Below are 23,082 nucleotides of genomic sequence, written 5' to 3'. Positions count from 1 at the left end.
AAAAAAGTTGAGTCACACATAGATGGGAATCTAGAAGATGCAAAATCTAACTAATGTGAAGACAGACATGGCATTCATCTTACAAAAGATTATCTAGGAAGTGCTTTAACAGCTTATCCCACTGCAAAACAGTTTGGAAGTTACATCTCTGAATAATCTGAAATATTGAGCTGTTCTGTTTAGTGGTACTTGGTAATGTAACTATATAACTGAATTTGAATAAGCTGATGTTGAGAATCTGATTTTATAGTGGTAGCACCTGAAGATTAGCTACACCGGGTGGCTGTATTTCATACAATATTCTTAGCATGCTGAAAATTCAAGAATACTGCTAAGTATTCTTATAGCACCTTACGGTAAAATGTAGGTTTTGGTATATTTTCGTTTTCTGGTATTACAGCACTGGCAAGCTATCAGTCAATTCAAAGAGGGAAATTTACATTAAATGACACAGACAAGTAGTAAGTACTAGAGTATCATGTTGAAAGATAGTACACCAATAGTTAGATTTTAATAAAAAAACGTCCATTGGCAGACAACTGCTATAGCGCTGCGTAGCTCAACCCCGCACACCATGTGGACCACAAAGGTATTTGCTCAGTACTTCCACAGTCAAGGCAAATGTCTGGTCCATCAGACACAGACCTCTTGAGCAGCCAGGAAAACAGACATTTCAAAACAGGCAATAGCAGCAAACACTGCTGCTTGCCTAAACAGCAGGTTACTGCAGAACATGTAAGATGAGTATCTTGAAATAAGATGTGGGAGAACAGAGAACAAATGTTGGAGGGCAGTCAGAAGCATCATTAAAATACCAAGGACTTGTGTAAGGTGTACATGCAGAATCTGTGTGGCGAGATCCTGGTATATATGGAGACAGTAGAAGGAACTAGATCTGAGCAGGGCAGGATAATGAGCCCGTTGCTCCCACATTAGCAGTTAAAGTAAATATAACCCCCCAAACCCAACCAAAACCTGCATCAGTATTACTTGTCAACACCCCCTGCATAGGAAAGCAACCCGATCTCCTTTAAAGCCTGATAACTTATTTACTTCAATGACAGAGATGTGTGATCTAGGAAGGCCTCATTATCCACCGTGTGAAAGAATTCAAGAGTTTTAAGAAAATCATCTGTTCTGTTAGTTGATTATGATTCTTGTAATACACAAGACCAAAAAGCAAGCTACTGGCTTACCTTGTTTTTGTACTATTCATTATTTTACATATTTCATCATGGTCTCATTTTCTAAGGTGAGAAGTAGGTGGAGTCAAGCTCAATCTTTCTTTTCATATGATTAGAGCCTACACAATATTAATAAGCCCATCATGAAAAGACAAGTTCATGTTAATAAGCACACACCACAGGTGACTAGATAAGGTGACATGTCCTGAGGATTTTTATCAAAACCCAAAGGTATTCCTCACCCCAACATTACAGCCCTTCAACCTATCCACCCAGTAAGAAACCTGTGCTCTGCACAGTCAACCAACTGGTCATGGAAACAGAACCCCAGGGAAGAAAAACAGCATGTGCTGCTTAGATGCTTGAGGCCAGAAAGTTGCCCGGCCATGACAGGCCTAACTACAGATTTAAACAATGGTAGTTTTGTTTTCTTCTACACCTATGTGCAAACATCTGTTGAACTGTCCAGAGATGCACATTCCTCAGGTTTAGATGTTATTACATACATGACACTCAGACCCTGCTTGCCCCAGAACAAGACACAAATGAAAAAACAACAGAACAGTGTTTGTCAAAAGCACACATCAACACAACCAAAGCAAAGGAAGATGCCACGTTACAGGAGCTAAACAACTTTGAAAATTACTCAATTTCCAACAAATTTTCATTCTGTCTTGTAGTTGTACATGTATCAGAATTACTCAAAGGTTTTCAGACATCTTACTAACTTAAAGCTACTTCTATGCAAAACAGTTTCCAGATTTATCCATCTATGGTACCCTTCAGTTTCTCAAATGCTTCAAATCATAAGCATGACTCTCTAAGGAAACTTATCACTGTAAAAGGACTGCATTGGTAACTTTTTTCTATAAAGAAATGATGAAAAAGTAGGGAAAAAAAGAAGTTTGTATAATTTAAGTATTACTTTTTAATAATCTCAAAATTTCAAGTTTGAACTAATATGTACCTGAGAAGTTTATGTCCATAGGTCTTTCCTGCTTATCAAGCAAGTCCATGCTTGCAGACTGCAAGCATGACTTACACCACATTTATATTTCCAGTTCTAGAGAATAAAAACTAGTTCCATTGCCTATTTTATTCAGAATCCTACCAAAACCTAAAAATTGATGCAAGAGTTTCCAAATGCTGCTAAGCCACCTTGACCTGGTTTTTTTTCCCCCATAGGTGCTACAGAAGTTAAAGGCGAATTCAGAGTTCATTCTAATCAGGCATTAAAAGCTCAGTACCACACAGAGACTGCAGCTATTCCATCTCATATACTGACAGAGGGTCTGTGAAAACTGGGAACCACAGCACAAAATTCAGGGAAGCTGCACAAAGGAATAGCACCTCCCATTAAAAAGAAAGAAAAGAAAAAAAAACCCAACAACCCACCACAGGGAAGCAGCAGGATGTAGGCTCAGTTTACATATCATGCATATGATAGTTAAGGTTCTGGAAAACTGTTCAAGTATTTATAGTCCATGTCCAGCAGAAAACAACTTTCTGAAGTCCCACTGTTATCCTAATAACATTTTCTGATTGGTATCATTCTTAATACTGTAAGGACAGAGCATGGACAATTCATATCTCCAGCTTATCCTGCTGTTTACAACAAGCAGTCAACCGGCAACGTTTGTATCTTTTTATTGCCAGGGACATGTGCGAGCAGGCAGCCTTCAACATAACAGCAACAATTACAATACGTGCCACAACACAAGCAAGGTTTTGTAATTAAATGCTTGCCATTTAGTGGCAATTTACAGCCCTGTGCTACCAGCTAGTGAAGGGTGACAACGCTACACCCAAAGACAATGAGGTGTAGGCAACAAAATAGGAGAGCTAGAATCTGGGGCTACCATGGAATAGGATGGTCCTGCCCTCCTCACCCATATATTTCCCACCCGACCTGTGCTGGGCACCTAAGTACTAGCTGATGTCATGTGCACTGATCACTCATACCTTATACTCTTGCTCCTACCTCCATCACACACCAAAAACCTGCCAAATGCAGGACATTTGAAAGAACGGAGAAGCACTGCAACTCTCCCAGCTAGTTAGACAGTCCCACCTTTCACACACTTCATACTCTCTCCCCGTGTTCTTACCCAACTCACTCTCCTCTTCTGCCAGAGAGCACACCTCAGGGCCAGCATCACTCTGCCAAGAAGCCATCCAGTTTCTCATGATAAACGCAGCTTGCAGCACTTACACAGTGAATCAGCCACTGCTCTGGGATCATTAAGTAACTATGGCACTGTGCAAACCCTGATTTTAACAGCTTCCCAATAGCAGTTACTTCATTTTTGTGTCACATTAGAGATTCAGGTAAAGGACCTCACTATGGATTCAACAGCTGAAGCTGCAAGCAGGCAGCTCATGAGAAAGTGACCGAGTAAGAAAGTCTGAATGCTCCACAGACTACAAACTAAGGAAAAATTTTTCTGCCACAAACATTAACAACAACAGATATAGCAGCTGCACAGCATCTTATTTTCAGATTCTGACAGAGGTAAACAGAACAAAAGAGGCAACACAGTAAGGAAACACCTACAGGCCAGTAAAATAAATTCAATTTAGGCAATGGTTGTCCTGAGAGAACTTACATCCACAAAATAAAGTACCTTAGTTTAGAATTGTGCTTTAAGTTAGAAGAAATATAACTCAATTTAAAAATCTGCATTATGATGCTTTAATTTCCATCTCCCTCTTTGGAATAGCTGAGGTCTCCCCAGAGTTTATTCACATATGCACTGCTAAACTGCCTCTGGGCATGTCAAAGTACCTACTGCATCAATAGTCTGCTTTCAATGACCAGAGAGCAGCACATTTGGGTGCTCTGCAAAGCATGAAGCTAATGTTACTTGACCAACATGATCTACTGCTCCACAACAGACATCCCACAACTCCCAGCATTTGAATTGCAAGAAAAATATAAAGCCATTCCTTTGTGACTCATTTACTGAGCCTATGGCTCAAACTTTTTCTTAAGACAGTAACCTTTCATGCCCTGCTTGTCTTACAAAAGAGTAAAAAAAGTCTTAAAAACACCAAGTTTCTGAGCAGGGGAAAAAATATCCCACAAATACTGTTCATATTGTGACAAATATGAGAAAGCTCACAGCAGCGGGAACCACATATCATTAAGAAAGGTTTCCTGCTTGAATATAGTAAGTTTTCCAAGTTCTGGCTTAGGTGCACTGAAGATTTCTTGAAAACCACAAAGCATTTCTGCTACTTATGCGACAATAGTGGGATACCAATGAAAATACAAGTCTAATCAGGGCACCGAGAGTCAGCTTGGGGTGGTCACACACTATTTCTACTGTGAATGCTTCTGCAAGAGAAATCCTTAACGAAGGGAAAACAGAAAGAATATACAGAAATTTCAGAATTATCAGTGAACTGCTTTACATTCAGGCGTAATAAACCTTAACTAAATTTGAAAGAGGTAAAGGCTTCTGTTCACAAAGAAAACCTGTGAATTACAAAATATTCACAAAGGATTATGATTTTGTATATAGTAAACAATAAAGGCTGAAAAAGTTACCATGAAGATTTTAAATCAGGTGCTTAATAAAATGGTACAACAATGTACAGTGTAGAAGTCTCTGCACCCCCAATTATAACTAGTAGAAGGTGCAGGAAGACACTGCCCACACCACCAAATAAATATACATCTAAAATAATCCACTATATCTGTGCCAAGAAACTACCTGAATGTTGCAAAGCTCACTGTAACAGACCATATTTTAAACCTCTTTGCTGGTCCTGGCTATAAAATAAAATAAAAAAACCTCAACAACAAACACCCCCACCCCCAACACTACAGCATTTACAACATTGTTTAGTAGTAACTACAGCACTACTTGAACACCAGTAGTTGTTGAACTGGCCAAACATCTGAGCTTAGACCTGAAGCTCAGATGTTCAGCCTATCAAAGCTCTGAAGCTTTAACTTCAAGAGCAAGGGCACAGGCAAGTGAAAAATAACTTCTCTGACAGCCCACGTGCCAACTGGTAACTTGAGAAAGATCTGACAGCCCATGTGCCACCGATACTCTGAACTCCAAGAACATAAAACAAAAATCGTTACTGTCTTTAGACCAGATGTAATAACAGCCTATATGCCAACAGACCAAAACTGAAGTTTGTACTTCCCCACACATGTAACTTTTGACCTCATTTTCTAACATGGTTTTCTGCTATAAGAGTGAGTCCAGAGTGGGTTCTCTGAAATAAGGAAAACTGCTATTTGCTAAGAAACAAAAAGAGAGAAAATATACCTGCTTTCATGCATAAAGTCAAAAGCACTGAAATCAAAAGATATTACTGCCAAGTTACTTGCAGTAACTGGCAACTCTAAGAAAGGGCAAAAAACCCGAAGCTTACACTGCTCTAGTGCAGATGCCATTAATAAAGAATGAGTCAGAACTCAACAGCATTAACTTCAGTTTTCTGGAACCGAGTTAACTGTATAGAGAAAAACACTGAAAAGAACCCTCTGAAATATGAAACAGTAAGAAAAAACAAATAGGACAAAAATCCAAGTACAGCAGTACCTACAGTTACCTGAAGTAACCAAATTTATAATTCATATTCCACTAGTGTATGGAGCAGAAACCAGAGACAGTATGAAATATCAGTGGATTCACAACTCTGATATTAATGACGTCTGGGAAATTAAAAAAAATGTGATAGAGAAGGGGAGAAGGCCAACAGGGTAAAAATGTAATAGAAACCACAACCTTATATGGTTTGCTGAAACAAGATTTCATGAAAGCAGAGACAATGCAGGCTATCACAGCTGCTTAATATATTGCCATATGTAATCCATGGGAATTACTTTGTGTAGTATCTTGCAGAAAAGAACATATGCATGAAAATGCGTTACTTTCATGTGATAAGATCTGCCAAATGAGACTAAAGCACCCCACAAGTTAATGCCTACTACTCTTTCAGAAATTTACTACCTGAAACACCTCATTACAACACTGCTCAGCCAAGGAGAAAAGCATAATTAATTTAGGACACCAATAGCTTAGAAACACACCTAAGTACAAAATGTCTTAAGTGAGAATGCTGGGTCTGTACAAACTCCACAGTGGTTTATTCCACCTGGAGTGAAGTTTCACTAGTTTGGGAGGCCTTCTAAAATCCTGCTGCCACCCAAAGGTACAATTTGGGATCCAACACGCTCCCTAAACCAGTCAAAAGCTAACACAGCCAAAAATAAGCATACACACTCTTTGTATTATTTCACCTTGCTAATCAAATCACAGAGATCAAATGAGTACAGCATCCAAGCAAGCAGAAGTGCAACACACAGGTGGGAAGATCCAGAGAATGACAGAACTGCTCCTACTGAGAGCAGTGAAACCTCAAACCAGCCCAATCACCTCATGATTATTTGGGAAAACGCAACTGTCGTTTTCTTCTCTGCATCAATAGTGACATGGCAATGAACGTTACTGAATTAGAAGTTGCGTTAACAGGTTGCGTTAGTATTGTGGACGTGGTATAACTGAAATGGAGTTTTGCAAGGTCTTACAGATTTAGTCTCAAGCAAACAGACTTTTTTAAAGGAAAAATGAATACAAAACAAATTTACAAACAACTAATCCACAATAGTTTTAGCCTCTTATATCAGGTATGATAATATAGCTGCTTTCAGGAAAAACTTCCTGAAGAAGATTCTGATAAAATCCTACGTGGGGAAGAAAAAAACACTGCAAAATAAAAATATTTACCATCACCTGATAAACTGCTGGACTGAGCTTAAAGTGGGCAAAATCGGAAGAGTAACCTTTCTCTGTATACATGAAAACTGGATGTGCATAGCTAGATAGTTGGAAGGACAGTATGGCTACCTTTACGTTTACAGCACCTAACAGCAGTAAAGAACTTTAAGTTGCAACAACTCCAACTGAACAAACTGCCTGCTCCACCAGTGCTGGTTGAAATGGATATGGTAAACTGGCACAAGTGAGATCTCTACTGCATTTTCCTGCCAGCTAAACACACTCCTCAGCACCCTCTGAGAAGCACAAACATGGCTAATTACATATGTTCTCTTATGCCGAGATCAGCATGAGCTGAAATAATAATTTGCTGCCATATGCTGGGAAAGTGAAGCTGAAGACGATAATGCTCTAACCCTGGCTACTACACTCAGATTTTAAATCCTAGATAAAGGAGCCGCGTGCTCAGGAGCCCGGCATTGCAAAGTAACTTTTAGAAGACAGAGTCACAGAATAAAAATATTTCTACAATAAAACCATAGGGACGCAATTTGGATCCATTGGGGGGGAAGGAGGGAGGCAGAGGTGGTTGCCAACACCTTCCCTCCTGTGACCTCAAACCAGGACGGACCTCGGAATCCTTGTCAAGTTCTCCTGGTGCCTTGAAGAACACTCGGCAAGCATCGGCGGCATGTAAAAATCTTTACATTACCCGATTACCCGACTGCCATCGGGTCCAGCCGGGGCAGGCGCCGGGGCAGGCACCGGCGCTCCCAGCGCGCAGGCCAGGGAAAGGCCAGTAACGTCTAACGAGCACCTCGGGGACAGGCGGCCACGTAGACGGGACAAGCTCCAGCTCAGCCCCAGAGCCTGCGCCGCGGAGGCCAAGCCCCGGCCCCCGGCTGCTCCCCTCCGGCAGAGAGCGGCCTCTGCCTGCACCGGCACCGGCCGCTGCACCCGCCCGGCCAGGGCCCGGGTCCCGTCCCGTGTCCCCCCACCCCCCCTGCCGGCCACGACCTGCGGGGAGGGCCCGCGGCCTCCCGCACCGCCAGGCCCGCCCGAGGATGGGAGGGCCTGTGACCGCAGAGGCGGGCCCGGGCCCCGCCGTCCCGTGAGGGCATCCCGAAACTGCGGGGACGAAAGGTCCCCGCCCGGCCACGCAGGGGCCCGGCCGTCCCTTCCCGCGGCTCCCGCCAACGGGGAGACCCCAGCGCCGGCCACGACGCGGTGCCCCAGGGGAGAGGACGGCAGCCACCGCCGCCCCCCGCGGGCCCGAGACGGGCCCGGCCCGGCCCGCCCCCGTTACCTTGCCGCTCGGAGGTGCCGCCATGTTGCCTACGAGTGTTTATGATGACGTTACGCCCTTCACGTGCTTCCCCGCCGCTCCACAACAAGCCCCGTCAGCCCCGCCGGGCGGGCGGCGCAGGCGCACTCGGACGGGGACGCCCCCACCCGGGGCAGGGAAAGGCGCGATGGCGACGAGCGGAACGGCCGGGCACAGCTGCGGGGCGGGGCTCCGTCCGCGGGGAGGGCGGGGCGAGGCAGAAGAGCCCCGCCCCCGCCGCACGGACACTTCCCCGGGCAATGGCGGCGGCCTGTCAGCTTCATGCTGCGCCGCCAGAAAAGAGGAGAAAATGGCGGGTTTATTTCTTTTTACCACAGGCTCCGCGCTTTTTCCTTGGTCTTTTCGTTCATTTTCAATCCCCCGCAGGCATCTCTCTGCCAGACCGGTTGGTGCCCGGCCACGGGGAAGCGGCTTGCCCCTGTCTGCAACATTTGATCCTGCTGAGAGCCATAAATAAAAATGGTTTTTAAGACATTAATTGTAGTCCACACCTTGCCATAAAATATTTTGAGTAAACAGTAGTACCCCAAATATTGTTTATCTGAAACGGATGAAATACTCACAGGGAAGCAATTTGCTACTCTGGAGGAGGAAAGATAATGTCTTTTTTGTGTCTTATAAAATGGTGTAATTTGCTTCTGTCTCCCCAAAAAACCATTTGGCTAGATTAGCACCCATACTGTACTTTTTACCATGGAAAACCACATTTCCTAAGTCTCAGTACAAGTACTGATTTGCTTCAAAGTTCTGAGAGCCTGTTGTGACTCTGTATATGAACGTGCATAAAGATGAGAAAATAAAACTGCAGTCAGAATGCAAGTCCATGTAGTAATACCTAGGTCTGGAAAGCTGTATGGCCATAGCAAAAATGGACATTATAGCTACGGTGGTCCCTTTGAATTTAGTAAGAGCACAGCTGAGTGTTAAGGTGAACACAAGGAAGAAGGCTACACATTAAAAATGCATCATCATAAATGAATTGCTTTGGTAGGTGAAATTGTCATTTGCCAGCTTCCACACCTGCACTGATTTAATCTCATTTGTTCTCTCATGTTCATCTTCATCCTTTCCCTTTCTTATCACTTTCCTTTCTTTCTCCTTGCAATATAATCATATGTTAGTTACACACCAATGTGTAATCCCAGTCCTCCACTTCCTTTTCATCTCTCAGCTCCCTGAAGTCTGCAATGAACACCTGGGACTTCCTTCCCTTAGCTCCATTGCACACTCTTTCTGATGCTCCATTGAAACTGCTTTAGAATCATAGAATCATTAAGTTTGGAAAAGAACTCTAGGATCATCAAGTCCAACCACCCACCCAACACCACCATGGCTCCTAAACCATGCCCTGAAGTGCCACGTCTACATGTCTTTTAAATACCTCCAGGGATGGCAACTCTAGCACCTCTCTGGGCAGCATGTTCCAATGCCTGACCACTGTTCCAGTGAATAAATTTTTCCTAATATCCAGTCTAAACCTACCCTGATGCAGCTTGAAGCTGTTTCCTCTCATCCTATCACTAGTGACCTGGGAGAAGAGACCAACCCCCACCTCACTACAGCCTCCTTTCAGGTAGTTGTAGAGAGCGATAAGGTCTCCCCTCAGCCTCCTCTTCTCCAGGCTAAACAACCCCAGCTCCCTCAACCTCTCCTCATAAGACTTGTTCTCTAGACCCTTCACCAGCTTCATTGCCCTTCTCTGGACACGCTCCAGCATCTCAATGTCCCTCTTGTACTGAGCAGCCCAAAACTGAACACAGTACTCAAGGTGCGGCCTCACCTGTGCAGAGTACAGGGGCACAATCACTTCCCTAGTCCTGCTGGCCACACTATTCCTGATACAAGCCAGGATGCTGTTGCCCTTCTTGGCCACCTGGGCACACTGCTGGCTCATGTTCAGCCTGCTGTCAACCAACATCCCTAGGTCCCTCTCCGCTGGGCAGCTCTCCAGCCACTCTTCCCCAAGCCTCTAGCATTGCATGGGTTTTGTCAAGGTTCCTTTCAAAGTTCTTTTCCATGGAGAAGCTCAGAATTAAGGTTTCCATCTCAGCTTCATTAGCCTATATCACAGTCTACAATGGACTCCTTGAAGTCTGCTCTCCTCACTAGGATGGCTGCCATCTTTTAGTTCTCCTATGTCTTGGATGTCATTCAATCAAAGCCTCCCTCTCTTTGTATATAATTGTGTCAATAAATATATATTTATCTCATGATTCACTGCTTTATTTCTGCTAGAGACATTAATCCTGATCCAAATTAATTATTTGTTTTTTATCATCTGCAGGCAGCTAATGGACAAGATGGTTTTATCCTCCTGCAGACTCTCTTGGCACCCATCTCTCTCTTCAATATCAATACCCATCTGCCTCCAAGGCCTACAGCTTGGTAGGTGCCTTAGTCTTTGATATCTCTGGATTCTCTCTTTCACATTATAGCTAGCTCCCTTGCAGACTTTTTCTTGTAGAACAGCTCCAAAGCATAGCTAGCTTTTCCTGTTTATCCACACAGCTAATCATTTTTTTCTTGAAACGTTGTGTTTGCTGACACTGGCCAACACTATTTTGATCTGTTCAGACTCCCTGCAGAATGCTTTTGCAAAGGTCATTCATCTCGCCCACATGATTTTAACCCTGTCATCCAGCTCCTCCTGTCCATCTACCAACTCTCACCCTTCTCTAGGGCCAAAATAGCCTTCCTCACTTTGGGGAAGATTACCTCCCACTCTCACCCACTGCCAAAGACTCAGCTTCCACATCAGGTCAACTCAGTGCCAGACTCTGCCTATTATTTGTAAAATTTTCATTCAAGAAGTTGTGTGGAAGGCTTTTTCCTCAAGCTGACCTTCCTGCAGGGCACAAACTCCCTTAGAAGTGCACCAAGCTGTCTCATTATTCTTCTTTAAATCCTGTCCTCCCTTTTGCTAGAAAAGGTATCCCAAAAAACAGTATCCTGTAGATGGCTGATGAACTAAAACCACCATTGATGGTACTGACCACTATACTGTCCCATTGTTTCCTTACCTATTCTGTCTGTCTGTATCTGTGTGATGTTTCTTACCTATTATTTGATTGTCAGTGGGACTGGATAGAGTCGTTATTTTTTCATATGATCACAAAATAATTTAGTTTGGAAGGAACTTTTTTACATCATCTGGTCCACCTCACTACTCAAAGCAGGATAAATTTAGGAGTTGGGTCAGATTGCTCAGGGTCACTTTTGCTTTGTGGCAGAGCGTATGACCTCTTGGCATACTCAGGAACACAACTGCAGAGGCACCCTGCAATCAGCTGAGAAGCATGATTCTCAGCTGGACTTACAGAGGGACCAAAACCAGTGTGTGGGGGTTAGAGACATGCTCGGTGTGACATGCTTACAGAAGATCCTGCTCTGAGCAAGACAAGTGTTTTCCATTTTCTCCACTAAGGATGGCTGAAAAATCTTGTTTATTCCTAAGCCAAATGAGCGTTAATGGCTGCTTTTCAACAAATAATGTCATTTAAGGGAAAGACAGTTCAAGAGATTGCCATTCAAATTCACTTATTTACCTGAGTTAGAGACCAAGGTAAATAATCTAGCACAGAAGGATCTTGTTCCTTTATGAGATTTTTAAGGTACTATGGCAACACTACTACTACTACAGGTTTCTGCTTTCAGTTTTTTCATCACTAAAAACATGCTAATTAACAGTTAATTACAGTGTCTCTGTAGGCTCACTGAATGCTAACCTGTGCTCCTCTAAGCATTTCCAGGATTCCCATATCCGTTTGTACAGTCACTCAGTGAGAAAAGAAACATTGAGTGGGAACTGGCAAATACTAAGCTGCAGATGCCACATAAGCAGTGAGAACAGCTACTGTACACCCCTTGTGAGGGGAGAAGGGGTTTAATACAACATGTTTATTCTATACACAAAATCAGAGTTCCTTTGCTAAACATGGAACTACCACTGTAAGTAATGGCAAAAGTTCTCTTCAGAAGCAGGATGGGAGAAAAGGATCACTTAGCAGGGGACAGGCTAACACAGGGAAACTCAATAAATTTTTGAAAGAGATGGAGCTGTGCAAATACAAGAAATGGTGAGTTATTTCTAGACTGATTTTCTTAAACATTTTGATCTAGATAAAGATTATTTAGTTTGTTGTTTTCAGATCTGTGCTAGGGTAATCAGTGTTTGTACTAAGGATCTGTAGCTCAAAACCTGACCAACGAGACATAACTGTTTTCCATTATTCCCTAAGAAAAGCAGCAGCTAGGGCTTTGGAGACTAGGCTTGGAGAAGACAAGGGGTATAAGAAAGGTAAAATTTAAAAAATCATTGACCAGCAAATGATTGAACATCCCTGAAGCTCAATGGAGCCTGAATGCTTATAGAAGTATCATGGAGCTCTGCATAAGCCTTGAGCAAAAACATGGCAAAACAATGACCTGACTAAAACCCTATCTTTAAAACATTCCTGATCTTTGGTTCTAGAATTGTGCCCAGCCCTTCTCAACATGCAGTTCAAAAGGAAGAGATTAGAATGAAGAAGTTCCTTCAGTCTTCAAATATAGACTTTAAAATGGACGTGCAGATGGGGCCATCATTTTGCAAATATACAGGTACACGGCAAAAGCAACACATAAGTAATTCAGAAAAACAGCTTTACAGAGAAACATTGCATGCCAATGGAAGAATGGTTAGAAACATAACTTATTTATTCAAAGATATTTTAAATCTTTGATTCTCAGGATTTTCCCAAGAAGCACTGTAAAGATAGCCTTCAAATGCTGTGAAACAAGGCCAAAATGGAAAGCTTTCACTCCTGTTGTGCAACCAGAACAGGGAGCAGTACAGCATTACATGAAGGAGCTATCAACGAAGAATTAGAAGATAAATCCCATTTGTATTACTGCTGGACATCAGTTAATCTTACATCTCCAAAGTTAATATAATTTTTTTTGAAAACATCACTGGACTATATGGTACCAGAGTATGAATGTAAAATCAATGGAAGAGTGCCATTCATACAAGGCAGGGACTAATCTTCAACTTGTCATCTGTTTAAAGCATTAAAATTCAATACGTTTGTTTCTTATCTGGCCTTAGGACCACTCCAATCCTTGGGAATCATCCATTACTCCCAAACACAGCTTGGTATCTGTCCCACCAAACTGTACCCCTGAGTTTGAAGTTAATCCTCACTAAGCTACTTATTGAAAAACACCTCAAAGACAACTCAGTCATTAGTCCTAGTCAGCACAGGTTCATGAGGGGAAAGTCCTGTTTAACAAAATTAATTCCCTTCCATGACAAGGTTACCAACCTAGTTGACCAAGGGAAGCCAGTCGATGTGATCTTTTTGGATTTCAGTAAAGCTTTCGATACTGTCTCTCACAGTATCCCCCTGAACAAAATGTCCAGCATAGACCTGGATAAACACATAATGCAGTGGGTGAGCAACTGGCTGATGGGCTGGGCTCAAAGGGTCATAGTAAATGGGGTTACGTTGGGCGGGTGGCCAGTCACTCACGGGGTTCTGCAGGGATCCATCTTGGGGCCCGTACTCTTTAATCTCTTTGTAAATGACTTGGATGCAGGACTGGAAGAAATACTAATTAAGTTCCCTGATGACACAAAACTGGGAGGAGCTGTTCACACTCTCAAGGGCAGACAGGCCCTCCAGAGGGATCTGGACAGGCTGGAGAGCTGGGCAATCACCAACTGTATGAAGTTTAACAAGGGCGAGCACCAGATATTGCACCTGGGGCACAGCAACCCTGGATGTACATACAGACTGGGGAACGAGAGGCTGGAGAGCAGCTCTGCAGAGAGGGACCTGGGGGTTCTGGCTGATGGCAAGTTGAACATGAGCCAACAGTGTGCCCTGGCAGCCAAGAGGGCCAGCCGTGCCCTGGGGTGCATCAAGCCCTGCATTGCAGACAGCTGAGGGGGGTGACTGTCCCGCTCTGCTCTGCGCTGGTGCAGCCTCACCTCAAGTACTGTGTGCAGTTTTGGGCGCCACAGGGCATTAAGGATATAAGGCTACTAGAGAGTGTCCAGAGGAGGGCCACGAAGTTGGTGATGGGTTTAGAGGAGAAACCGTACAAGGAGCAGCTAAAGTCTCTTGGTTTGTTCAGCCTGGTGAAGAGACTGAGGGGAGACCTCATTGCCGCCTGCAGCTTCCTCACAGGGGAGGAGCAGGGGCAGGAGCTGATCTCTTCTCTCTGGTGACCAATGACAGGACCCGAGGGAATGGCAGGAAGATGTCCCAGGGGAGGTTTAAGTTGGGTATTAGGAAAAGGTTCTTCCCCCAGAGGGTGGTGGAGCACTGGAACAGGCTCCCCAGGGAGGCAGTCACAGTGCCAAATCTGACGATATTCAAGCAACACTTGGACAACACCCTCAGAGACATGGTGTGAATTTTGGGGTTGTCCTGTGCAGGGACAGGAGTTGGACTCAATGGTCCTTGTGGGTCCCTTCCAACTCAGGGCATTCTATGATTTTAAGTTATAGTTCTCACACAACAACCAGGCTTGTTCTTTTTATTTTCCAGAGAAGTCTTCTCTCAGAGGTGTCTTAAAGTCAAGCTTGAGACTTCCCAGGCTTAGAATTGAGACTTTACTTTCCTCTGAGGGAGTTGTGTTCAGTGCAGCTCCCTTCTCCTTCCACCAGATATAGGAAAAGGGTTTCTGCTCTAAGTTTCTTTGGTGAATGATCAACAGGTCCCCCAGGACTCTTCCTGGGTCTCCTGTTCTGCCACACTGCTCTCAGTGTCCCAGTCACCGCTTGCCTCACTGTCAAGGCAGGAGTGTTTCAGAAAGCTCTCAGTTCCACAGAATGGTTTACTCTGTGAGATATATGACCACTTCCTAGGTAGTTGCCCAATCTGCCAGACATCCCTCTTGGACTTTTCTCCCTTGTTCTTTTGCAAACTGTCATTGCATAACAATAAGCGTATCATTATTCAAGATGCAGAGCAAAATGGATCTTTGCTATCAGGTTGCATTATCACAGGAAGATTGAGGTTGGCAGAGACCTTTAGAGTTCATCTAGTCCCACTCTCCTGCCCAGAGCAGATCACAAATCCGATTGCAGAGCAGAAAAGACCTTCTTGTTGAGGACCTTGTCCAGTTAGATTTTTAGTATCTCCCAAGGATAGAGACACCACAACCTTCCAGGGCAAGCTGTTCCAGTGTTTGGCCACCCTCAGAGTGAAAAAGATTTTTCTTATGCTTAAATGGAATTTCTTGTATTTCAATGTCTGCATTTCATCTTATCATTTCACTGGACACCACTTCAAGAGTCCAGCACCACCTTCTTTACTCCCTCTCATAATGTATTTTTATATGTTGACAAGATCCCTTGAGCCTTCTTGAGACTAAACAGTCCCAGCTGTCAGCCTCTCTTCATATGACAGATGGTCCAGACTGCTAATCATCTCTGATAGCCCTTCATAGGCCTTGCTCTGGATGTACATGATTCTGTTGCACTGGGGAGCCCAGCACTAGACCCAGGACTCCAGAAGTCTCTCACCAGGGCTGAGGAGAAGGATCACCTCCCTCAGCCTGCTGGCAATGTTCTTCCTGATGCAGCCCAGGATGCCACTGGCTGCCTTTGCTGGCTCGTAGCCAGTTTGGTGTGCACCACAACACTCAGATCCTTCTCTGCAAAGTTGCTTTCCAGCCAGTTAGTTCCCAGCCTGTCATGGTGCGTTATGTTATTTGAGTTTACAAACCTGAATGATGCAGATCACCAAGTTCCATAGGCTGACGTAGTACTGGCAGGTTCCTGTCCCTTCTCCATAGCCTGTTAAGAAAACAAGGGGGCAGGCTGTAGCTCTATGGCTAAAGGGCAACCCTTTGCACACTACATAGTTAGGAATCTAAGAAGGAAGGTATCTTCAGCTCGATAGCTCACTCTTCATTGGATTTTAAGTAGCCATCTGCTCTAATAAGGAATATTCTGCCACAAAGAGGTAGTCACAGCACCCCAGCCAGCACCAAGTGCATAGCCAGAAAGTGTTCCTGGCTTTCCTGTTGCTGTCACAGCTGCAAGCATAGCTATTATTACTACACCAAGAGCTGCAGCAACTGCTATCATTATTATTCACACAGCTATTTCAGCAGAGTTCCAAGACCCATTCCTGTATTCAGAAGTGTCAGCTGTCCACATACCCAACCACATGAAAACCTGGCCTGCACAAGACAAGTGCGGATTCTGTCAAGGCCTTTCATCACAGGCTTTATTTGGTCAAACAAAAATCCTACAGGAAAAAAAAAAAACAGTGCCAAAATATCTTTGCCTTTGACCTTTTTTTCTGCTCACAGGAAATGGATATATTCCAAGCCTTGCTTTAACAGATGCAGCCCAGACTTTTTCCAGGCTTCTCCAGTTTATCACAGGCCACAAGCAGACAGTAGATGGGATGCTGGCCTGGACTGTGGGTGCAGAGGAGACTCAGGAGGGAGCTGTAGACCAGGCTTCTTGAGTTCCTCATATTCTAAGAAGCAGCAGTCCTTAGTGTGAATTATATTATAGACAATAGAGGAGATATCCCAGGATTTAACTATCACATACTCTTGTTTTCCACATACAAGAGAAGAGGTAAAAAAAAAATCCTCCCATCCTACTCTACAATTAGGAGAGCAGGAGAGAGATCAGGCTCTGGCTACATCCATTCAAGTCAATCAAGTAAGGCTGGGTACTGACCTACAGTCAAGCCTTGCTCTTTAATCATTAGCATGTTCCTTAATATTATTATGGCCCAAATCATTTAAAGATTCTCAGACCAATACCTAGACACAGTGTGGGGAAGGGCACAGCCACTCCAAGAAGGCAGCATGGAAATATGATTCATAGGGCAGAAGAGGACTTTACCGTGTGAATGAATGCCGTACTGTTCCATTTGCTCTCAAGGCCAGAGCTCATTATGCACCCTGGCCTAATTTATCTGCCAGTAAAAATGTAGCCTTTGGGACCAGTTAGGATCTCCTCTACTCGCTGATTGCCTCTACCTCAATGTAGAAGCTAAGAAATGAAGATATGATAGCCTTTCTAACCTGTTCCTCCAATAAAACATAAAAAAACCTAACATGCACAAGTAAAACACGCAGTTATAGTAATGTTCCATGCTTGGCTGCCTTCTGCCACAGTGTTAGGCAAGGATAGGGACAAAGAAATTAAGTACACAGACTGAAAATAAAGGGAAGGAAATAGCTTTCCCCACCAGCATTTATTTGTATTTAGAGTGTAAAGGCATGGAGATGTAACAAAACATGAAGGCAGTACAGTGGGTGATGAGCTTTAAGTATTTGCTTTGTGTCACATTTTATATATCCATACCCACAGCTGTGAGTTCTTGTTTGTGAACCTGATACTTGATATGCATAGATAAAAATTATTAATAGAATTCCAGAATATGAAACAAGCCAAAACATACAAGATTTGTCATAAGAAAACACTATGGTTTTTACAACTGATCACAACTTCATAATAGTTCTTTTTCTCTCAGTGGGACAAGAAATTTATTTTTTTCTTTAAATATAAAAGAAGCAGAGCAGATACCAAAGCAAAATGCTCTGCACTGTTCGTGCAAGGAGAGATGCATGATTGTATCAATCTCCACAGAGAATAGCTGGAAGCTATCCGAGAGTAATGACTAAACAGAAACTGATCTGCTGTTTGCCAATCGGCACAGACCAGCATTGGCAGAGCTAGGAACGCAGACAAAAGAGTAGTAACCCCATGGCCTGTACACACACATTACACCACAACCAACAGGCAACATTTCCTGGAAAGAGCAGGAAACTAACAGAACAATTGTTTTAGGGTGGGGGTAGTCAATGCTGTATTTCATGCCAGCCATTCAAAAAGCAATGCGAAGGATGGGTCTGCACCACTAACACAATACTTCCTGCTTTCTCTGAGCTTGCCATCATAATCCACTTCAGATATCACTCAATTTCCCAAGCTGAAATCCTTAAGTCCCAGAAAAAGAGACGGTGTCCCATGGTGCCAGGCACTGCAGTATTCACATACCAAAAGGATGGTCAAGATTCCCTGAACACTGCAATCAAAGTACAATTTAGTGTCATTTTAAGCCTCAGACCAACTCCTCTAACCAGTATGGGCACACCTTATGGTTGAGGATTGTGTTGCAATTACTCCATTGTTTTGTGATATAGGAGAGTAGACTGGTAGTCAGAGGCGCATTGGATACTCTGCTGCCTCCTGCTACCTGAAACATTCACTGTAAGATTCCAGTTGCAGGGTGTCACTACTGGCAGCATGCTTCCTCTCCTCTGTTTAATATAGCCTCTTTCACAAGATGCTGACATACTTTGGAGAGATTAAATCTGTGAAGGAATTACGTTTACTCTAAAAAGCTCTTAAGGTTTTAGTTTCTTGACCTAAAAATTGTCACCAAATAGGAAATATACTTTCTGACAAAGATAGTAGGATATAGCTACTGACTTTTTGAAAGTGCAGGTGGAAGAGCTAAGAAAGTTAAGGTTTGTGAAGCTTCTGCTATTTACTGCTGTTTAATGTTTTCAAAACTTCTTTTATCCACAAATGCCAAATGTTGCAGGAATATTCCATTTGACAATGTCAAGTTACCCGATATTAAAGATGCTGTGTCCTTTTCAGTGTTGACTTTTGCCCTGCTAACATTTCCTCTGGGTTCAAAGAGAAATATACTATTTGACTGAGTCTGATAAGCTCAATGAGCTTATCTGATGGGAGAAATCCAGTAAGACAATCATTACAATGCTTGTATGATCAAAAAGCACTGACAACACTTAAATCTTTAGGTATCAAGTGCTGTCCTCTTCTCTTTCCACTACGAAAAGCCTGATTAGGCAGTTTCAGTTTCCTGTTCTGAAAAAAGAGAAACTACTTGTTCTATTCCACTCCAAGTCTCAAATTTGCTGACCTTTCAAAATGGAGTGATTGTTACTTGAAGTGTCTGCAATTTCACAGTTTCAACAGCTCAAAAGAGATCTGTTACATGAGTTTGGATCTGTCTTGGGGTATCAGCTACTTGGCAACAGATAAGAAAATAGTCCTTGCTCTCTCCAACCCTCTCAATTTGCTTTTCTTCTAAATTGCTTCGAATATCTTAAGAATCTGGAGTCAGACACCAGAGGTAGCAGGGACTCACTATTAGACTTCCAGTACACTCTCTTCATGGGTTTGGAGGCAGGATTTGACCAATTGCTGGGGAAGATTGTTGCAATACCACTACTCATCATCCTTTGTTTTCATACTTGCAAATTGCATTGCTTCTGGGTGACCTACAATGAAGCATTAAAACGCCTGGCAAGATATCTGTGAAACTAGACACTGAAAAAAATTACTTCAAGAACTAAAAAAAGCTTCTCTTGAGAAAAAACAATGTTCTCAAACTGCAAGGAACTGGGTATTACTCCTGTAGTACCTATCACCATCTAGAAGGGCTAAAGAAGCAAGCCGAGAACATGTGTGTTTCCTTTCCTATGCAGGGGGATCTCCAGCATAGGAAGCTTCCTGTAGTAGTAATTCATCAACAATGAGGATCAGTGCCACCCAGAAGCAGGAAGAGAGGGACACAAGACCTCTTTCACATTCACTCTGCAGCTGCATCAGGTCATGCTGCTTGGCTGAGTGTGCAAAGCAGTGGAAATAGATGGAAACTATTTTTGCAGTCTGTCTTTCAACATCCTGGTATTGAGTAAATACAATCAAAGCTCCAAACTGTCCAGTGGAATATGAATGAGTACACAGCTCCTCCCTAGACCCACAGACATAATTTTAGGGCTGTAGAACGTGCCAATCAATTGAAGGTTTTGGTCAGGTTTGGTAAATGTAAAGTCTTGGGAAAAAATTAAGACAAAAGAGATAGGCGTGAAATAATTTTTCATTTTGGAAGTAGAGCAATTTATAATTTTCATCAGGTTACAGTAAAACTTTCTCCAAACCAAAATATTTTATCTTGGACAGAATACCACCTTTCTCATAATGGTGACAGTTTCATAGGTGCTTACTGTTCATGCCATCAAGACAGGAGACATTCCAGATTCTCCACAACTCTCAAAACCATTTCTCCATCTCATTCTGCTCGACGCAATGGCCAATGACAGCTCCCAAAATGGAGAAAGGAAGAGGATACATTGTTATTTGACAGAAAAATCCTAAATTCAGTAGACAGCTACATCACTGACATGCACAGGTTGGTTAGAGTAAAAATCCTGGTGTTGAGCAGAATTCCCCGAAGAGTAGCGTGAGCAAGTGACCAGCACAGTTGAGAGAGCCAGATTTGGGGCTTTGCTGAGCTTGTGCAGCAACTAGTACCAAGGATCTCTGTCTTCATCTGCAACTCCCTGATGTAACTGTAATAAAGGTTATCTTCACTGCAAGATGTGTTTCCTGACTTGTCAGGGGGAAAAAATCCTAAGCTTTGACGCAAACTAAGATTAACAGTTAACTGAAAATAGCTCATAAATTTGCATATTCTAATCAAGTTTTAAGTAGGTTAGTATTGTGTCTGAAAGCCTGTTCGTAGTTGTATTCTCTTCAGTGAAGCAAAAAAGGTATTTCACAGAAGGAAAAACAACCTAGGTAAGTAATCTTAAAATCTTGAAATAGGCAACCACCATTGCTGAGAAGACATGCTAGCAACTCCACGAAGAAATTTTTAACTCAATCAGCAGCCCACTACCAGCACCTTCAATTTTTCCTACTTCTCTTTCTACTTTTTCTCCTTCCACAAAAAGCAGAAAAATAACAGACATGGCTGGCTCTAACCCTCTTATTCCCATACTCTATCATTCATACCACTTAACAGCTTTCAGCTTATGGAGGTGCCTGACCATGTGTCCTCAGGCAGGACTCCCATTCCTCTTACCTTCAAACTGTTTTTTCTGACAGCATCCAACATTTCCAGAGAACTCCATTCACGCTCTAACCACCTTCCATGACCTCATACCTTTTTACAAAGCTTTTTTTATCTGGCTTGGAATCTAAAGTAGAAGTTGAATTACTAGGTTCTTCAAGAGCTGTAGGCAGAGATACAAGATAAGCACCTAGAACAACAGAAGTGCCAGGATACAAAAAAAAGGCTAAGTGATACTTTTTAATGTGGTAGTAAGCAAGAATGCCTGTCCACAATGTGTGAACCCTGAAGAAAAACATGTTACCCAGGCAACACTTAGTTATTGACTGCTTCAAGAGACCAGCCAATACCATTCATCTGGACACTGGAGGTCCCCACCTTAGAACCATATGTAAGATCACTGCAAACCAGGTGAAGTCACCACCCCCCAATCTTTACAGCTAGTTACACTCATCTCCAAGTACTACACATCTGAATTTATTAGTGTCTTGCCTGAATCAGTCTATCTGGTCTTCTGTAACTTCTGAAATATAGTCTAAGTGCAGTAAGACAGTGTCCATAAATAACTCCTAACAGAAATACATACTGTTGCATTAAAGTGTTTAGACTTCAGTTTGTTAGATTTTATTTCAGCAAGTTTCCAGCAAGTGAAAGACTATGGAAAACCAAGCCACACAGTAGAAATACCAGCTTACTTGAGTAAGATCCTGCTCAAATATAGAAAACTAAGGTATCTGTGCTTTCCTATACATTTAATGCAAAGAATACTCTAGATATCTTTAATAAAGATGCTTTTTCCTGGAACTGTTGTATTCTGTCTGCTAACAATGAACAGCTGAAGTCTTATCTTAAATCGGTCTAAACAATCCATAGTGTTTTCACTTGTGTCTTGGAAACCAACCTCCCTGACTTCATGAAGCTATACTTCTTTTGTAAGGTAATATAACACCCTACTAACCACAGGTAAACAGGGTTTAAGTTCCATAAACAAAGTCCAACCAAACTGCAGCTTCAACAGAAAGGCTTCCAGAGAGTATTTTTCATGCTGTAGTTTAAGTAAGGAAAGTAACTTCTGAGAATTTATTTTAAAAATTTTGCTAATAGCAACTAGAACCTTTACTCACACAAAATTGCAAGCTTACTTATCCCCAGCTAAGTTTTCAGCAGTAATAGTTTTAGTTTAAGAGACTTAAGAGTCCGTATCAACACGGCTTTGTTAGTTTTGTGATTGACAGAAGTCATACAGAATGTCCCTACCATAAAATATGCTCAAGAACAAATCTTTAGGTGTAGGCAAAAAGATATATTCTACACAGTGCTTCTACTTCAAAGTAGTCAAACACAACATTCTCTTGGGTAAACACTTAATTTTCAAGCCAGAATTGCATCTGTCCACTTGAACAAAGTGGAAAAAGCTCTGCTCTGGAGAAAACACATATGCTCTGGTGTAGGTAATACCTCATCACTCATCTGCTTATCAAATCAATTTGAGGTCGGGTTGTTTGGTTGTTTTTTCCCCACCACTGCAAAAAACAAAATTTGAATAAAAAATCTGCAAATCCTGTTATAAGGAGATTCTAGTCTTGAACATAGAGTCTTGCCAATTTCACTCATACAAATACTGCATCACTTACAAGAGTGACTTTCATCTAACTGCATGGATTTGAAGGTACTGGGTTTAGATCAAACTGACCTGTTTTTCAACTTTGGCAAGGCTCACTGTTAAGATAGATATGACAATGTTAACTTAATGGTGTTGCTACACATACACATATATCATGAGTTTTAGATTCACACCAAAGCTCTGTGTAGCCAAGAAATTTTATCTTCACTAGTACGAACAGCTGACCATTGTCCATTATGCATGCAAACACGTCAGAAGAGCACAGCAATGGTAGCTTAAGAGAAAGTATCTATACCACAGTTTAGGCAGAAAGGGAAAAAATGCACCAGGACCAGTC

The 23,082-nt window shown here is 42.6% G+C and overlaps 1 protein-coding gene across 3 annotated transcripts in view; it reads right to left on the bottom strand.

Moving 5' to 3' along the window:
• Positions 1 to 8,386, bottom strand: part of TBC1D15 (TBC1 domain family member 15) — a 33,859-nt gene extending 25,473 nt beyond the window's left edge. For 2 of the 3 annotated variants that reach the window (XM_064449672.1, XM_064449685.1), the window contains exon 1: positions 8,232 to 8,386. In XM_064449672.1, coding sequence (XP_064305742.1) covers positions 8,232 to 8,255 — 24 coding nt within the window. In that variant the 5' untranslated portion in view covers positions 8,256 to 8,386. Of the gene's footprint in view, positions 1 to 7,637; positions 7,920 to 8,231 lie in introns of those variants that run through there. The other variant, XM_064449678.1, reaches the window with a different exon arrangement.
• Positions 8,387 to 23,082: the final 14,696 nt, after the last annotated feature.

The sequence above is a fragment of the Phalacrocorax carbo genome, chromosome 1, assembly GCF_963921805.1.
Source record: "Phalacrocorax carbo chromosome 1, bPhaCar2.1, whole genome shotgun sequence".
Taxonomy (NCBI): Eukaryota; Metazoa; Chordata; class Aves; order Suliformes; family Phalacrocoracidae; genus Phalacrocorax; species Phalacrocorax carbo.
Note: the sequence above shows the minus strand (reverse complement) of the source record. Positions and strands in the feature narration are given on the sequence as shown.